The 20128-nt window shown below is 39.1% G+C and overlaps 1 protein-coding gene across 1 annotated transcript in view; it reads right to left on the reverse strand.

Annotated features, from left to right (window-relative positions):
* The window catches only part of HLCS (holocarboxylase synthetase), a 206696-nt gene that overhangs the window by 158508 nt on the left and 28060 nt on the right, over positions 1-20128 (reverse strand). Inside the window, exon 5 of the mRNA XM_054048908.1 lies at positions 17132-17314. Within this exon, the coding sequence (XP_053904883.1) occupies positions 17132-17314 (183 nt within the window). The remainder of the gene's footprint in view (positions 1-17131; positions 17315-20128) is intronic.

Raw genomic sequence — 20128 nt, forward strand, 5'->3', positions numbered from 1 at the left:
CTGAAAGCCAAGAGTCCTGTAAAATGTTTCACTCTACTGCAAGAATAGAAGAGATGGGCCCAGCAGGAAAAAACAGTTAGTGCTTAAGTGCTTCCCATTATGCTTGTATCCTCACCCTCCATCTTATAAACAATTGTTAGATTGCCAATGCAATTAGATGTGATATTACCTCTACAGTCTCTTTAAAAAGAGTATCTGGAATATGAGACTCCTTGAATTTTGCATGATCTTTTGACCTTTTATATCTTAAAAAAGCAATAATGGGTTTGGGGTTGGGTTGGGGTATTTTTTGTTTTTAAGACCTTTTAAATTTAACTACTTTTGGTGCCCTGTCTAAATTTTCCACTCCTGTCTTAAAATGAACTCAAAACACTCCCCCCAAAAAACTTGATCACGGTTATTTCTATTATTTTTAATTAATTAATTTATTTTAAAGAAGGCCACCTCCATTTAGCAACGCGTATCTGTTCATTCTTGAAGTGGTTAAAACAGTTTTCATTTAACAAATCAAGCAACATAATGCATAATGCCTCTAGGAAACCAAAAGGTTGACAGGATGCTGTTCTGGTCACATGTATACATTTTGAGTAGAATCATACTAAATCCATTAATCTGTACAAATCACAAAGGGCAATCAGGCCATCAAGAGAATGGATTTAAACATCTGTTTTATTTGCTAGTCAAAGACCTGTCCAAGCCTAAGAAATAGACAAGAAAAGCAGGTGTAACAAAAGCAGGAGATTGCTATTGCTCAACTTTTCCCTCAAACATCAGTATCAAAAACTATCGTGTTCATGTTCATTTGAAACCAAGTCTATACTTCAGAAAACATGTAAATCATTGCAACAATCTGTCAGAGATTGGGAGGTTACCCTACTGGACTGAAGTATGTGGAGAAAAAAGAAATGAATCCAAAGGTTTCAATTGCAACCCAAGCTTTCCTCACACCCACCCACCCACCCCCCAATGGATGGGGAAGTGCCACAGGAGTTGTAGGTACGACATAAAAAGGCAGTGGAAGGTGGGGGAGTCAGGCCCAGTCTCTGCTCTTTCCCCCTAGCTCTATTTAAGATTTATTCTGCTGTTACTGCAGCTCCTACCTGAAACAGCCTGCTGGCTTGTTCCTTAGCCATCATTCTTATCACAGCTCTCAGGCTGTCTGCTGCTACTGAATCCCATCCAGAGATGGAAGTGGGTGGAAAATGGTTTTCCCATCCCACAAAAAAACTTTGAAGTTTTAAAAATGTTCCCATTCTGCTTTGGGATGAAATCAAGTCCTTTTTCTTTGTGTGGAAAAACCCAGGAGAGAGATCCAGAGAAGGGACTTAAACCCAGGTCTCCTACATCTCAGGTGAGCACCCTAACCACCAAGCCATAAAGTCACTGTTAGTTTTTCCACTATCTCCCCAGTAGGAGCTATTCTACTTTTTATAAGTAATTCAATATTCATTGAGTCCCAGTAACTAGGGAACTCACCTAGGATGTAGGAAGCCTGGCTTCAAGTCCCAGGTCTCCAAGTCAGGCAGAGTAGGGATGTGAACTTGAGTCTCCCACATGCCTGGTGACAGCCCTGACCACCAGTTTATTGCTAGTCTGAGATGACTTTATATATAATCTCCCCTCACACACACACACAAATTTCATCCCAGCGCTGAGAAACTTCCTGACAAAGGATTCATCAAAACTAACCATTTCCTATGAAAAGTTTCAGTTTTGACCGAAATGGCATTTTCCACCGGAAAAAAAAAAAGTTTTATAAAAAAATCTGAGCAGCTCTACCCAGAAAGCATGTTCCCTTCCTGGAACAGGCACTTCTAAAGGGCTGCTGCTTTTTGTCATATTGGCTGGGAGTGGGAGGGGGAGAGGGAAGAAGAGACTGAGGTGTACTTTCCTCTTCTTGCCTACATATGACACTTTGGGGGTGATAGGAGAAGAGTAGTAAACCTCTACTTAGATTATGGTTATATAAATGTGTTGTGATTACACACACACAGATTTTTTTAAATGTTTGGAAAAGTGCTTGGACAACATTAAACACCACACTTGTGTTTGGGGGTTTTTTTAAATAAAAGTACCATCATGAATTAGAGGAAGAGAACACTAAAGGTCTTATACCAAGTAGGCATAAAGCACATGGCAAGAGGCAAGTATAATGTAGGAAGAAAATAAGACTTAAAATGAACTGTCCAGATTTCACAGAAAGCTAAATATCCATTGGTGTCATGTCAGAAAGACTAAATGTTTTGCATAACACTGCTCTACAGCCAAAATGCTTCTGAAATAAATGTAGTCAAACTTTACTAAATCTGGGTCACTGAGAACGAAAATGATGCTTACAATTGTTGATTGGCTCTAGTTTTCAAGATATGCTATTGGGTCAGTATATACGATCATTGACTTGGGAATGGCGGAGGATAAGTGAGTTATAAAGGGAAGGGATCTCAATTTAAAGCAGAAATGATTAAAATACATCTTTGACTGGATCTATGAAAAAATCTATGACTGGGTTTGGACAGTACTTGCTTTTTAGGCAAAACAATGAATGATGCAATCTGAAGCTGGTATTGCGGTATACATTATATGAATTGCATCATGTTATTCCTAGAAGTCATGGATGATGCAATCATAACGAAGCTTACATCACTCTGCTGAACAAACTGCCCTATATCAGCTCTAAAAATCATACAGTGTTGTGCTCTCTTATTTATCAGTGTTTGATTTTGCAAAGGGACACATTTCTATTTAGCCAAAGTGAGCAGAGATGCCTCGTACTTGTGTGAACAGTGCAGATAACTTCTGCTATGTTTGTGGTGAAGTGACTTTTGCATCACAAAAGCGCAGTATAACCACTATGGTTAAGAAAGCCTATTACCTTTATTTTGGCTGCAAAATTGGAGATCAGGACAAGAGGTGGGCACCACACATATGCTGCAACACTTGTGCAACAAATCTTCGCCAGTGGTTGAACAGGAAAAGGAAATCTATGCCTTTTGCAGTGCCAATGATTTGGAGAGAGCCAACAGATCCTACCAGCAATTGTTACTTCTACATGGTGCTTCCAGTTGGGAAAGGTGTGTCAAAGAAGAAAAAGTGGACTGTGCATTATCCAAACATTCCATCAGCTATACGCCCAGTACCCCACGGAGGAGGACTGCCGGTTCCTGATGCACCAGAATCATTCTCACTTGAGTCGGAAGAGGAAGAGGATGAAACTTCTGGTCCTGAACCATCAATGTCACAGGACCCACATTTTCTCCCATCCTCCTCCTCTGAACCACACCTCATAACACAAGGTGAACTGAATGACATTGTCAGGGATTTGGAACTACCCAAGAGTAAGGCAGAGCTGTTGGGCTCCAGACTACAGCAGTGGAATCTCCTGACAGGTGATGTTAGGGTTTCCATGTTCCGTGACTGTCAAAAGGATTTTGTCCCATTCTTCTTCATGGAAGGTGATCTTGTAGCCTGCAACAACATCGATGGTGTGATGGCAGCCCTCAACATCGTTCACGATCCAGATGAGTGGAGACTGTTCATTGATTCATCGAAGACGAGTCTTAAAGCTGTTTTACTGCATAATGGCAATGTTTTGCCAACAATTCCAGTTGGTCATACAGTCCATATGAGGGAAACCTATGACAACATGAAACAACTTTTGAGGTGCGTAAACTATGACCAACATCAGTGGCAGCTTTGTGGCGATTTGAAGGTTGTTGCTCTCTTGCTTGGTCTGCAGACTGGACACACAAAGTACTGCTGATTTCTCTGCGAATGGGATAGTCGTGCAAGAGATTCCCACTACATCAAGAAAGATTGGCCACTCCGACAGTCATTGGAGCCTGGGAGGAAAAGTGTTCAGCATCCACCACTTGTTGAATCAAGGAAGATTTCGTTACCACCCTTACACGTCAAGCTGGGTCTGATGAAGAACTTTGTCAAGGCCATTGACAAAACACAAGCAGCTTTCAAGTACCTCCATGGAAAATTTCCAAGGTTAAGTGAAGCTAAGATAAAGGAAGGTGTCTTTGTTGGTCCTCAGATTCGTGAACTTCTTCGAGATGATGCATTTGACCGTGCACTGCGTGGCAAGGAAAAGACGGCATGGAAAGCCTTCCAGTTAGTGGCAATAAATTTTCTCAGAAACAACAAGGCAGACAACTACAGGTTGTTGGTGGAAAACCTCCTCAATGCATACAAAAGCCTTGGTTGCAACGGTCACTAAAGATACATTTTTTGCACTCTCATCTAGATTTTTTTTCCACCGAACTGCGGAGCAGTGAGCGACGAGCACGGCGAGCAATTTCACCAGGACATTGCAACAATGGAGAAACGCTATCAGGGCAAATGGAGCCCATCAATGCTTGCGGACTATTGCTGGACAGTGACAAGAGATGCTCCATTTAATGAATACAAGAGACAAGCCAAGAAGCGTCGAGTAGACACTGAATAGGACTAAACTACGTACATAATAGTTTTTTGCCTTTTGTTTCATAATAAATTTTATTTATATAACCCTTTTGCTGATTTTTGAAGTGTTACATAAACAGGACAGGTGAAATATTATCATGTAAAGCAATCAAACACATGAAAAGACCTAGGTTTACAATTTATAATTAAAACTCTATCTACACAATATACATATACATAATAAATAGCACATTTTATCTCTGAAGCAGATGACTTCTCAAAAATTGTAATTATCAAAACGTGCAAAAAGTTTACTGATAAGGACAGTCCCTTGTAAGTGTGTTCAAGACCATTAGACTCTACTCCTTGCATGTATTACTCTGCTGTTCATGTGAAATGCATGATCTGAAAAAGGGGTAAATAGGGAGGTTGAAAAGTTTGCAGATGACACAAAATTGCGCATGATAGTTAAGTCCAAATCTGACTGCAAAGAGTTACAAAGAGATCTCACAAAACTGGATGATTGGTTAACAAAATGGCAGATGAAATTCAAGGTTGATAAATGCAAAGTAGTAAACAAACATAATACCAACTATACATACAAAATGATGGGCTCTAAATTAGTCATTACCACCCAAGAAAGAGGACTTGGAGTCACTGTGGATAGTTCTCTGAAAACATCCACTCAATGTGCAGTCACAGTTAACAAACCTAACAATGTTAGGAACCATAAGGCAAGTGATAGATAATGAGCCAGAAAATATTATAATGCCTCTGTATAAATCCACAGTAAACTCATTTTTGATGACTGCCCTATTCTGTTCATTCCCTTTTGAAGCATCTGGCATTGGCCAGGGCCAGAAGACAGGATACTGAGCTAGATGTGCCATTGGTCTGACCCAGCCTGGCCATTCTTATGTTCTTGTTACTCTACTATTACCAGATTTTTTTGTAAAATGCAATATGAGGAGTTAAAACATTTGCAACCTTCTTTAGCACAGCTAGTACTCACTAAATATTTTAGTTTTAGAGTTTTTTTTAAATACTCCACAACTTGCAGATCAGAAGAAGCCTTACTCTCATGTTCTATAATCTATATTATTATCTATGAGGTAAAAAAACTTTATAGAGGCTATTGTCTCAAAAATGTATACAGAAAGCTAGGGTTATTACAATGCCTGCTGAGTGTATAAGTTTCCCAATACAGAATTTAGATTTGCTTAGGATGGGAAGCCTCATGTTCCTTTGGCTGACAAAAAAGACTTAAAATCTGAGAGAGCCGATAGCATCACAAGAACAAAAATATTTGGAATTGAGGCTCAACGCAGAAAAACTCAAGACAAAACTGGTTGGCCTGAATTTAGATTGTACTACATCATGTATACTGAGTTCCTGTAGGCTATGATTAAATATTGTCATTTGGCTGTCACCCATTTGGAACATATTGCAAAACCTGACTCGGGCTGAGGGAGCCTGAGTTAGGGAGCATTTTTAAGAAGTTTAGTTGTGGACATATTGTATTTCAAGATGGACTTAAATCACCATTGTGACTGAAGTCTCTCTAATCTTTTCAAGGAGAATATTCTTGTTGTAAGGCTTTGCACAAGCTAGAAAATGTTATGCTGAAATCCACAGCAATGAAAGACAATCCTAGTCTTTATAGCTGAAATATCTTTTACAATGGCAAATATGAATGGGTTAGCCATTTCTGTCTCTTTAGAGGCAAAGTTGCCAAACAAAAAAAACAAAGAAAAAAAATCTACATACATGAAGCTGAAACTGAACATATGGGTGCCAGATTCAACAGCTATAGCAACTACCATTCACTTTATTTCAATGCTTTGATCCCACACAGCTGCCTAGTGACAAAGAATTTGCTCATTGTAGCAACATTAAAACTGACAATTTTCCATTTCATTTTATACATTTTTGAAGGAAAAGGTTTTAATGGCCGTCTCTAAAATGACATTTAAAATCACCAAGTCAATAAACAGTGGGCACACACACATTTAACTTTTAGCTATCAAGTAACCTGCCTTTCATAATATATTGTTCTTGCTGCAAATATTGCTTTCACTGTCCTAAAGCAAGGCAATGGTAGAATATGGGTTGTCCAAAATTAATTTAATTAAAAATAGCCCATGCGTCTATGTGTATGAAGCAAAGCACACTTCACAACTTAATAAGGAGTCTGATTTGTGAGGAGCAAGTGGCCCTAGTGCTGATATTCTCCAGTAGTCCCCATAACCTTATTCTTTACTGAGAAAAAAGAAAGAGAAGAGATAAAATGCATTTGTGGACACAGTTATAGTGATCACTCAGCAGCTAGCAGCACTAGTGGTGGACTATGTTAGCTCTAGTCCATATGATCAGATTGACATTATCCATAATATTTAGGTATTAGAACTCGTATGTAAATTTAAAATAAATTTTAGAAGGGAGATGTCATCTCGCAGTCTTGGACTAGTAGTGGCAGTGGCATTTTAATTTGTATTAAAACAAGGACAACGCTAATACATAAGGCCAAATGCAACACACAGACTAAGAACAAGAGTGAAACTAGCAACCGCTGGGGCACACTAGTCTAAAACAGAGGCAGAATAAACAAATGCTTCTAAACAATCACAGCAGCAAAAGTAGCTCATTTTCCTTTACCTGACAGAACAAGACAACATGAAAAATACAACCAACGTGTTTTCTTGTCAGACACCTAACTCTGAATCTTAGCTGCCCACAGACAAATGACCAAAGAATGTTGCCCCCAGTCTAGTGAATAATTTGATCTAATTTTCAGAATGTAAAATTATTACTCTTAACAATGGAGTACAATATAAAATGTATTGTTCGTTTAGGAGAGCCTCCAATTCATCGGATCTTAAACTTGAATACGGGACAGCTGAATCCTCTGGCTTTGTTTTGGAAGAATATCAGTGCATAAATCTAGAGCGTCTGAACCAATGAGCAATTCCACGTTGTAATATACTGACCTCATCACTTAACTTTTTCTTAAACTTGGTCATCCTATGCCTAGTGTATTTTCTTGGAGTGATGAAATTTAAATTGTGCAAGTTTCAATGTCACCACTTTTAATATTTAGATATTTCTTCCCCAAATCTTCCCATTTTCTATACTGCTCTTCTACATACAGTGCTTTAATTGACATAGGCAACTTCTAGCAACGTCATAGGTATACACAGATTTCTCCTAATATAGTTTCCCTCACACATTGAATCAATTCAGTTTTTGCATATGCAAAAGGCAGTAAATGCATGTACTGTCTTTTTCAAGTCTCAGTTCAGAGGATGGGTACTCCACTCAAACTATGTAGCTTACTTGAATTGTGTACAAGTGTACATCTCATTGGTTTCTTCATCCATTCAAAAAAACTTAGCTGTTTTGTTTCCCCTGTGCATAACACATTTAAAGCTAATCCCCCCAATTTGATTACATCTATGGACGCCTGACCATCTAACCGAACTCCAAATTTAAGTCTAGTGATTCGTATAAAAACTAACAGGTCCTCTGTTGTTAGCAAGACTCAACTATCGCACATGCCAAGGTTTGCTGAAGTGACTAGCAATTCTGTGCCCCCAACTTGGGCTCTTTTAATGTGTCCTGATTTTCAGAAGGGAAGTGCCAATATTTGTGATATTTGGTGTTTTTCTTGAAGCCCCAGTGATGCATTTATGTGAGAAAGATAGGTTACTCGCTTTGTGCAATAACTGGAGTTCTTCGAGACATGTCCCCCTAAGGATGCTCCACTTCAGGTGCACATACGTCCCTTGCACCTTTGATCACAGATTTTTGGTAGCAATGTCTGTTCGGCCCCCATGTGCTCCACACATCCGCATGCCCCAGAGCAAAGATATATATGTCTGTGGAGGCAAACAGCCTTCAGTTCCTTCTCTACTGCAAAGTCTCACAGAGGAAACTCTAAAACAGAAAGCAAGATAGTGGAACTCCCATAGGATATCCTCTCCTTCTTCAAGTAGTGTCCCTATAGGTGCTCAACTTCAGGTAACTCCCAAGCAGTAACCCCACAGGAAGAAGGGAAATTTGGAACAGACTCTAATATTAATTGCACTGCCCATGGCAGTCTCTGATCTAGAGGCATGCACAAAGGCATAGTGCTTGGAAAATGTATGTATTGAAGTCCAGGTTGCCACTTTGCAAATTTCAACTACTGGAACATTCCTAAGTAATGCCACAGAAGTAGACTGCTACCTTGTAAAATGGGTTAACACTCGATAAGGGGGTTGAATGGTGGCAGAGTCATAATATGAAATGATACAACCAGAGATCCAGCTTAAAGCCACTGGGTGAAGATTGTGGATCTGTCTGCAATTGAAACAAACAGACTTGGTGACTTTCTGAATGGTTTAGTTCTGTCCAAATAGGAGGCTAACACCCTTATAAACATCCAGGATACAGAAGGCAGCTTCCCGCCAAGTGTGACGTGGTTTGGGGGGAAAAAACTGGGAGATGAATGGTCTAGTTAACATGAAACTCAGAAGGCACTTAATGTAAAAATTTAGTATTTGGTCATAAAGAGGCCATTTCCCAGAAGAACACTGTAAATCGGAGGTCCAGCATTAAAACCCCCAGTTCTCTAACCCTTCAGGCAGAAGAGATGGCCACCAAGAAAGCTGTTTTCATCAATAGGTGAACCAATGAACATGTGGCTAGTAGATCAAAAGAGTGTTTTATAAGATAATTAAGGATAAGATTCAAATCCCACATTGAAGTGGGTTCTAAAATTTGTAGGAAAAGGTTCATCAGATGGCTCAGGAATCTCAACCTAGTGGGGTGAGCAAAAACTGAAAAACCTTTTTATCAGTAAATGAAAGGCTGTTATAACTGCCAAGTGAACATTGACCAAAGACCAGGTCTTTTTAATTCTAGCAGGTAGTCTGCGACAGCAGAAAGAGAAGAGCAGACAGGAGAAACTTCTTGATGGGTACACCAGAGATGATATCTCCGGCGTTTCTGTAGGTAAGTGTGATGTGTGGTCTGCTTTCTACTATTTATCACCACCTCTCGGAGGGAAGGACCGGCCGCTGAATTGCCGCCGAACAATGAAGCGGCACGGTAGAGCTGTCGGCGAAGTGCCACCTATCGCAGCTTTTTTTCCTTCGCCGCTTGGGACAGCATAAAAGCTGGAGCCAGCCCTGATCAAGACAGACTTTGCGAGATTGATCTAGAGGCCTAAAGTGTGACACAAAGACCTTGTCATTGTACTCAGGGATCAGTAACTGATTAAAAGATAAGAAACAAAGGGTAGGAATAAATGGTCAGGTTTTCACAATGGAGAGAGGTAAACAGTGGGGTCCCCCCAAGAATCTGTACTGGAACCAGTGCTGTTCAACATATTCACAAATTATCTGGAAAAAGGAATAAACAATGACTTGGCAAAGTTTGCAGACAATACAAAATTACTCAAGATAGTGAAGTCCAAAACAGACTGTGAAGAGTTACAAAGGCATCTCACAAAAACTGGGTGATGGAGCAACAAAATGGCAGATGAAATTCACTGTTGACAAATGCAAAATAATGCACATTGGAAAACATAATCCCAACTATACATGCAAAATGACGGGGTCTATAGTAGCTGTTATCACTCAAGAAAGATCTGATCATTTTCAGAGAACTACCCACCTCTGCTCAACGTGCAGCAGAAGTCAAAAAAGCTAACAATGTTAGGAACCATAAGGCATGGGATAGATAAGCCAGAAAATATCAATGCCTCTATATAAATCCATGGTACACCCACACCTTGAATACTGCGTGCAACTCTGGTTGTCCCATCTCAATAAAAGATAGATTAAAACTGGAAAAAGGATAGAGAAGAGCAACAAAATAATGGTATGGAACAGCTTCCATATGACGAGAGATTAATGAACTATTCATCTTAGAAAAGAAATGACTAAGGGGTGATATGATAGAGGTCTATAAAATCATGAATGGTGTGGAGAAAGTGAACAAGAAAGTATTATTCACCCCTTCATGTAATACAAAAAAAGGATCACCTGATGAAACAGGTTAGCAGGTTTAAAACAAACAAAAAGGAAGTACTTCTTCACACAACCCACAGTCAACTATTGGAACTTGTTGCCAGGGGATACTGTGAAGGCCAAAAGTATAACTGGATTCAAAAATGAATTGGATAAGTTCATGGAGGACAGATCCATCAATGGCATTAGCCAAGATGGCCAAGGACAAAACCCCATGCTCCGGGTATCCTTAAATCTCCAAATGCCGGAAGCTGGGACTGAAGACAGTCACTCTATAACTGGCCTGTTCTGTTTATTCCCTCTGAAGAATCTGGCAATCGCCAGTGTCAGAAGACAGAATGCTGGGCTACAGAGACCATTGGTCTGACCCAGTATGGGCATTTTTATGTTTTTAGATACTGTTCCCACGACATCCTGACATAATTGACCCAAGTAGCTAATCATTGAGATAAGGAAAGATAATTATGCCTAGATGTAGATGAGAGACTATGACTGCCATAACCTTTGAGAATACTATTGAGGCAGAGGAGAGGTCAAAAGGGAGCACTTGGTATTGGAAGTGGCTGTGGTTAACTGTAAATTGAAGAAACCTCTTGTGAGAGAGCTGAATCACACCATGGAAATACAAGTCCTGAAGATCAAGAGTCACAAACCAAATCTCCGGAATCTAGAGAAGGAATTATAGCTGCAAGGGTCATTATTCTGAATCTCACTTAGTTGTTAGATACCTGAGATCTAACATTGGCCTCCATCCCTCGGTCTATGGGGGACGAGAAAGTATCTAGAATAGAACCCTTTCCCCTGTGCTGAAGTGGAACTGCTTCTGTGGCCAAGAGCTGACCTTCATTTATGATGACCTTAAATTGTTCCTGATGTTACTCTGGAAAATAGTCAATAAAGGTGTTAAGTAAAATAAAATAAAAATAAATTTAGTTTCGATCGGGGGTCGGCAACCTTTCAGAAGCAGAGGCAACAGCAAGGAAAGTAACAAATGCCCGGGCGAGGTGTTAAACAACCCATCAACAGCCATTGTCCAGCAAGGGAGCTACAATGCGATGACTCACCTGCATGAGGCCACATCAGGGGAATTGCTCAACCTTGCTTGGAGAGACTCAAGTTTGTCTACACTGCGATTGTCGACAAAACTTTTTTCTTTCACAGGTATGTTAAAAAGCCCCGCCCCGCGAAAGACAAAAAGGATGGAGTTAGTACCCAAGTACCCACTGGGACCTGGGCTCAAACCTTCAACCCCATGGAGTCCTGGGGCTTGGACCTGAGTCAGACAGAATTGTGTGTGGATGAAAGGGGGTCTGGCTCAAGCCTTTGTCTGGGCTTACACTGCAGTGCAGACATACCCATCGAGACGGTATTCTCTCCTTTCTTACAGAACACCTTTATTCAATAGGCCAATGCAAAATCATTGATCTACATTTGCCCTCATCTCCCAACTACAAAACATCACCCTCATTTCCCCCCATCCCCACGTGCCCAAAAACCCATAGATCGTGGTTTTACTGAGATCATCATTTGCCTTTGTATCTTAAAGAATTCCCCATTGGTTCCCATTTTCCAAAGAGATCATAAAGAGAACTCAGTCAGAGTTTCCCATCTGTTGGCTGTTTCCTGCTTTCGCCCCACAGTACTTGCTAGTACAAACAGAATCTCCCCTGCTAATGTGATACTTGATCACAGCAAGGGATAAAATTGCCTGCAGCCAGCATTTCTATATAGCGAATTAAAAGGCTTCCTGGTCTGGCTGTAGGAAGGTCTGAAAACTTTCCCCCACCCCCACACACCCCGCGCTTCCTGCACCCATTGCTCCTCAGCTGCAGGGGGAGTGGTCACTGTACAGGAAGCTGCTCTCCGATCCACCCAATCCCCATGCATCCAGACCTCCTCATACCGAGACACCCCCCCGACGAACCTCACCCACACCTGGTACAGAGGGCCAGGGCACTGGGGTGTTTCTGGGCAGGCCTGGTCCTTGCGCTGTGTCAGGTTTGGGTACAGCCTCACCACTCAATCTGTGTCCCAGGGGACAAAAAGGGGGGGGAGCTGCACAGTGATCTCCCACCTCTGTGCAGCCAATGGCCTGTGCTCCCCAATGCCATGCTTGTGCCTCCACATTTATTTGACAAATAAAATTTGCAGAATTATAAAATATTGTGCACAGAATTTTTTTCTTTTTTTGGCACAGAATACCCTCGGGAGTAATTCTCAGTACAGGCCATGAGTACGGGTAGGGCACATGCATAGGCCAAACAGGCACTGCTACCAAAAATCTCCCATCACAGGCGTAGACGGCGTATGCGCACCCGAAGTGGAGCACCTATAGGGACACTTCTCAAAGAATCTCAGTTTACTTTAAAAGAACATAAGTTTTTCATCCTCATGGGTACAGAATAAAGTTTGAAAACGTGAACCCTAAAACCTCAAACAGCAGAAAGAAAACCAAGAGTAGCTACAGTTTTTAAATATCGACGACAAACTACAACTCATGATTATTTTGGGGCCTGGCTCATGACTTAAATGCTTGAGGTTGGCAACGTTGCAAATGCCTGGGAGTCAGGACTCCTACATTTCTCGTTCCATTGACTCACTGTGTGACTTTAAACTATTAACTTAACTATTCTTCAGATTACACATATGTACTCCAAAGTGCTGAATCTTAATCAGAAATTATTTTAAAGGATTTGAATACCTCAAATGAAAGGCTCTATGTAAGTGAAAGCCATAATACATCTAGAGAAATGAATAACCTGTCAGAAAGCTCATAAGTGATTATGTATTCTTAATTTATTCTAATACTTAGATGTTTAATTGCTTCTTAAATGTAAGTTTTATTCAATACTTGCAAGTTCCTTTCAGATACTATTCTAGAAATGTGCTAAATTATCAGCTTGAAAATGTATATTAAAAACATTAAGAATGATGTTGCACATGCAAAGATTATAGCATTATGAAACCTAACATTACGGCAAAACCAATAATCCTCAAATGACCCTTCATTTCCCACTTGCTTTTTGTAAACTTCGTTTAAATCATGTAACTGTCCAATATGTTTCACAAGAATCTATTTAATGGAACCGCAAATGTAAAATATGCCACTAGCTGGCAAGCATTGGCAAAAATTAATTAGCATCACTGTTGGATTCTTAAGTAGTACAGTTTGAAAGCTGGGTGTGAATGGAGAAAGATATAGAGATTGGGGAAACAATATTAGAGAAAATTCTATCAACTTGATCCTCTCCATACAGTTCTCCTCCTGGGACATTTTAGATATTAAATTACAATTAATATTGGGCAAATGAACAGAATGTAAGTTATAGTTTTGTTTGCTTGTGAACCAGGGACTCTTACTAGTTTAAACTTTGTTCATTTTACTTTTAGCCATTTCATCTTGTGGTGTCACATTTCAATGTTTTCATAAAGCTGTCTACAATAAAATTATTACTTGATACATTCTTCACAATCAGTCCTATGCATAACAATGCTCTAAATTTTAGCAGGCCAGGGCAATAGGCAGATTGTTCTCTCACTGCACAAAGTATATCAACCTGCAGCACCTTCACTTGTTTCCTAGCCTATCTAACACAAATATTAAAAATGCCGTCAGGATTATTAAAGATCTCCTCCTCACTTTTCTGACTACATACTCCTCATATTGCCTTCCCCATACACTATGGTCCGTCAGTATTGACCTCCTCACTGCCCAATCAGTTCTCCATAATTTGTGGTTGCTCTTTCATTTGTGTTGCCCCATTTATGCAGAATTCTCTATCTCCAGTAAAAATAAAGTTAATTATGTCTTTTAAATCTCTTAAAAACATTTTCTTACTATAGCTTAGCACAGTTTTGCTCTGTAGAGCATTTCGATACTGTGTAAAGATACAAATGAAGTACAATGCATGTCTTATTAACAAAGGACTAAAATGTTCCAGAAGCAATAAGCCAAATTCTTCTTAAAAGGTTCAAGTCCCACAGTTTCCCCAATGTAAATCTCAAAAGTGTGTTTAGCAGCTAAAGAACCATAAAAGAGCAGTAGTCATTTAGACATTTTTATTACTTGCTATGTAAGGGGTAAACCTCAATATTGACAATAGCTAATACAATTATTTTAAATTTATTATGTTAGATTGCTATAAATTCACCTGGACTTTTATTAAATTTGAAGAAATATTTCTAAGTACTTTTGTATACATGGCTGTCGGACAATAGCAGTTTACATTTTGGTTTGTAATTATTTGTTTTATTAAATTAAGTATTCAGGGTAATTAAAGAAACTTAGGAAATTTCTGCTTTCCTAATAAATGACAAACACGAAATGCTTCAAAGTGACTACCTCCTTCTGGCCCATACATGTTATCACCACCAGGTCCAATCACAGTTTTTAAGGTCTACTTGGTTGTAATATTCGATAGCCTTTATTTTATATAATGTTAGAAAAACATTTAATTGTTAGTCATGATTTTTTTAAAATTTGTACAGTTTTTAATTGTGAACTACAGGTGAAACGACTGTCGACTGAAATCTTGGTAACTGTGTGATTAAAAGGCAAAACACCCAACAGGAGTGTCAGCTCAAAGAGTCTCTCCCTTGTTAATCAATGTGAAGTGAAGATATTTTTTTCTAGGATCTCAAGGTAAGCAATATATAGCACCTGGTTTGCCAAGGCCATAAAAGGCTGAGCCAGGAGACTCATCTCTGCCCTCACACCCTTCTCTCTCTTCATAAAGAAAAACTTCAGTTTTAAATTCTAACAAAATAGTCTAGGAATAGTTTTATCAAAAATTTTATAAACACTCTAAGGCCTTCATATAGGTTTAAGGAAAATATACAAAACATTTCCCAACTTCACATAAGTCCTTTGTTTATTCCTTAAACGCTTAGAAATGGTACAAGCACCTTTGAGATGTTTATTTGCAAATTATTTGTATTTAAAAGTAAGCCTCATAATAACGGCCTGAAGCCACTGCCATATAACTAGTAAAATATTTGTTATATTTTTACAAATATAAAATGGTCATTTATCATCATCACTGGTTAATACAATAAAAATACATTTAAGTACAGAATATTTATGCTAATTGGGGAATTAGTATCTGACAGTGTTTAAGCAACTTTCTAGTTAAACACAAGAACCACTACTCCAAGAATTTGTAAGAAAAGCCAATGCATTCTTTGAGGACTATTTAAATTGAAGACTCTTCTTAAGAATCATCTAAGTTTAGAAAGGCTATTTTAAAGCTAAAAGACATGTAAAAGTAAGGATGTTTGACTTATTTAAAACAGAATTTAACTCCTATTAAACCCTAATAAAACTAAAGGACTAAACACAAGAAAGAGTTAAAACAAAGGATATTTGAATTCCCTCCACAAGAACAATATACAGTTACTACCCTGTTCCATAGCATACAAATTTCATATTCATGAGCTGAAGATGCTACCTGAACCATCCCACGAGGGTCTTAAGCCAATGAAAAGACAGCAGCCAATATTTAAATCCAGATGAGCCCTAAAAGGGGTGTGCCTTGCACCTCCAGCGAAACTGTAAAACGTGAAGACTATACATCTCTCTGAATTAAGCAAGTAGCATACTCTGCTTCTGTTTCTTAACCTCATTGGCATTCCAGTCTTACTCATGCCATCTCTTTCAAGCAAGCAAATGTCAGCAGTATGACAAAGAAGCAGTTAACATACAGCATCAAGAAGCAGTCACCTTGCAACACAACAGTGCTTCTGCAACATAATGATATCACAAAGAATGAGAGAAAGTTTACCAAAGCACTTCCAAGGAATCACATTTATTTTTTTTCTTATAATGATTTTAATAAGATATTGAAATGCTAATTGTAATTTAAGACCATAACAGCTTTTCCCATTAAGCAGCAAAGTGGTTTAAACTATTATTCTTGGAGAGGAAACAAATTAATTTTAGTAAAAAGAGAAATAGATTTAATTTAAATATTAAGATTCTTAATATACATTCATTTGCCTGACTCAAGACAGCTCTTTGAATGGCCTCTAAAGTAACTGATTTTAAATATTTACTTAAGTTTCATAAGGCTTAGTTAAGATTACTCACCTTTGCCTATTTTTGAACAGTTTAGGTTACCCATGCTAAACCACACAGGACTCACCTACCCTTAAATGAAATTTCCTTGCCCATATATAAACTGTTTTAGTTATGTATGATACACTAAAAGAGGACTCAAATACTAGTTTTGAAAATATCTCTTTGGTATTGACTGATCTAGAGAAGAATGCCCCCACCAAAAACCGGCCCACACTCTAAGACATAATCTCTGTTAAAAGCTCTTCATGGAGAGATAGATAAAAGAGACTGTAACTGAAGTCACCATGGTTTATTGTTTTTTCTTTTTTTTTTCTTTTTTAAAAACAGGTAAAGTTAGTAATTTGATGGTTTTGTTTTTAATCATAGTGTCTCATAAGACATGGTGACCCCCTTGTGACTAAAACAGTGGAAGTCACATCCCTAAATTGACACTCAGAAACAATTAAGACCTGGCCTACACTTTCTCATCTCTCTAGAGAAACTTTTAGTAATTTTTGGTACATATTAAAATTACTTGGCCTAACAACTTGGCAGCCCTTCCTACCCCAGAACTATAAAAAGATTATTTTGGTTTTTTTAAATCATGCATCAAGCTAGTTTAAATCTCTTATATCTGTAATATAAGTAGAAAGCTCACCTCATCAGAAGAGAGCAAATAAATAGGAGTTAGTGAAGGAACTTCACTTAATTCACAACTCAGTCCAAGTAATGTCAGGATCTCCTTAAGAACTTCATATCTCTTGGCGTTGCTCATTTTGAGTAAATTAAAATCTTCTTGGGTTTGTGTAGTCAGAGAGGCGATATCCATCTCCAAGTATATCTGGGAAGATGGGAAAAGAAAGGAGTCACTAATACGAAAGACAGCAGCGGAGGTAGATAAAAGCAAAGCAGACCTAAAAATGGCTTGGTATCTATTCACTTACTAGTAGCTGAATTTAGTACAAGAGCCGTGTAAAATTCAGTGTGACTTGTGCGTTAGAAGTAAGGTTATATTTTATACGATGAAGAAACAAGACATATTAATGGATAGGGCTTTGACATCTTAAAAGCCTGTCAAGCAGATACAAATCCAAGGTGTAGCAAATATTAGTACAGACCAATGAATCCTTAACTTTCAAGGAGGAGACTAAAGCTCTTTGTAAACTACGGTTCTTCTCTTAAAAGTGTGTAAAAATGCCCCTTTCTTAATCAGTTGGTCTGTCTCCCGCATGTATTTGGAGACCATATCTACTTACTGTCTAAAAGAAGTTTTTGCTACTTTTTTTTTCTGTTAGCACTATATAGACGAGGCTGCTCTGGATTCCATTCTGGCTCGTGAACCAGTGGAATTCAGTTCTGATTGCAGAATTTTTGTTGGTAGTGATGCACAAAGTAGAAAGAACCCAGCCTGACTAATTCCAAGATGAATCACAGCATTGAAATTAGAAAAACATCTTTTTATTTTTGAACTGCACTGATTATATCTGGAACACTAACACAGAAAACTACAATGCCATTTTATACAGAATCACTTTTCAAAGTAGAGGTGAACTTTGGGGGCTTGTCTACACCAGTGGTTCTCAAACTTTTGTACTGGTGACCCCTTTCACACAGCAAGCCTCTGAGTGCGACCCCCCTTATAAATTAAACACACTTTTTTATATATTTAACACCATTATAAATGCTGGAGACAAAGCGGGGTTTGGGGTGGAGGCTGACAGCTCGCGACCCCGCACATAATAACCTCACAACCCCTTGAGGGGTCCCGACCCCCAGTTTGAGAACCCCTGGTCTACACAATCAGCAAGCCAAGCTGCAACTATACAGCACTCCAGCATGCTGCTCACTAATTGGCCATGTGGACCCTGCTACCACACGCTAAAAGTTCTGTGTGTAGTGCATTTTGGAAATACTATTTAGCAGTAAAGTAACTCCCCACTTACCATCCTCTCGCTTAACGTTGTTTCGATGTTACGTCCCTGCTCCATTACAGAACATGCTCGTTTAAAGTTGTGCAATGCTCCCCTATAACGTCGTTTGGCCGCCTGCTCCGTGTCCATGGATAGCAGCCCCCCTATCAGTTCCCCTATGCCCCCCCCCCAAAGCGCCTCCTGCCCGCCGGCGGACTCCGTGAACCGTGTCCTCGCTCCTCCCCCCAGCCTCCTGAATGCCGCAAGACAGCGGATTGCCGCGGGCAGGAGGCGGGGGGAGCAGGGGGAAGGCGCTGATCAGCAGGGTCCGCCAGTGAGCGGGAGGCACTGGAGGGGGGAGTGCGCATAGGAGAGCTGATAGAGGGCTGCCAGCCTGTTTAATACCTGCATTAAATTGCTTGTTTAAAATTGTTTAAAATTTATATGTCTTGTCTGGCAAAAAAAAAAATTCCCTGGAACCTAACCCCCCCCTTATTTACATTAATTCTTATGGGGAAATTGGATTCGCTTAATGTCGTTTTGCTTAAAAATCGCATTTTTCAGTAACAACTACAATGTTAAGTAAGGAGTTACTGTACTTCAAAGAGCAATAAATGAAAGCTAATCACAAAACTTTTAGTGCACGGTAGCAGGATCCACAGAGATTTAGTACGTGGCAAACTAGAATGTTGTATATTCACATCCTGCCTTCCTGAGCACTAACTCTCCATGTGTACAAGCCCTAAGAAGCAGAGCTGAAATGCAAAGTCCAACCTAGCCGTCCTAAAATTATATATTGTATCTCACAGAAGTTCCAAGATGTTTAATATATTTAGTAGAATACAAAATGTACAATTGTTTTATTCTACTATATGCAAATACACTTAAATGAAAGTGGCATAAAAATTACTTGTTCTGTGCTTTCCTACATTTTTGCACATTTTATTTTCTCTATCTATAGTATGCATTATCCACTCTTCTATAATTCAGCCACACAAATTTATTGAATTAAAGAGGGAATGTTATGAAACTAGATCAGTGCAGAAGAGGGAAATAACTACCCTGTGAATTTGAATATTTACTGGCTGATGTCACTGTCAATACTCTTATCAATATAACCATAAAGAGATCAACAATACGCCTTTCCAGATGCAGACTGGAACCCATGTAAAAATCATAAATGACATTCTAATCCTTTTAATCTGATTTCTGAACCTGCCCCACATTGGCTTTTTTCTTGGGAAACTCACTGCCGTATTAAATTTTATTAGATGAGAGGGGTCAATTTAAATGCTACAGCAAAACGGGTTTTACCATGCAACTTAAAGAAATGGATAGCAACAGTGCCTAATCAATTTTCTACTTCAAGTACCCAACACATGGGTGGCAGAAATTGTTATACAAAACTATAACATTTGATCTACATAACCTGGTTTTCTCAAGATGCCATAGTCTTTTGGCAGTGACACTCAAGAGTAATACTGGCAAATGTGTACAGCTTTAAAAACGAATATTCTAATACTGGGAAACATGCAGTAAAGCTGATCACTGGATAGCTAAGACACTAGAAATGCCCCAAAATGCCCTTTTCCATACATTGAGGTGGGAAAGTTACAAAAAAAAGACATATGGGAAGGTGACAGATTAAAAACTGTTAAGGGTGAATCTGACAGAATAAACAAGGAATGTTGGGATTTGCCTTTGGCAAAGTGAGTTCAAAAGGAATTTGTCATCTGTACATCCTG

Source organism: Malaclemys terrapin, chromosome 1, assembly GCF_027887155.1.
Source record: "Malaclemys terrapin pileata isolate rMalTer1 chromosome 1, rMalTer1.hap1, whole genome shotgun sequence".
NCBI lineage: Eukaryota > Metazoa > Chordata > Testudines > Emydidae > Malaclemys > Malaclemys terrapin.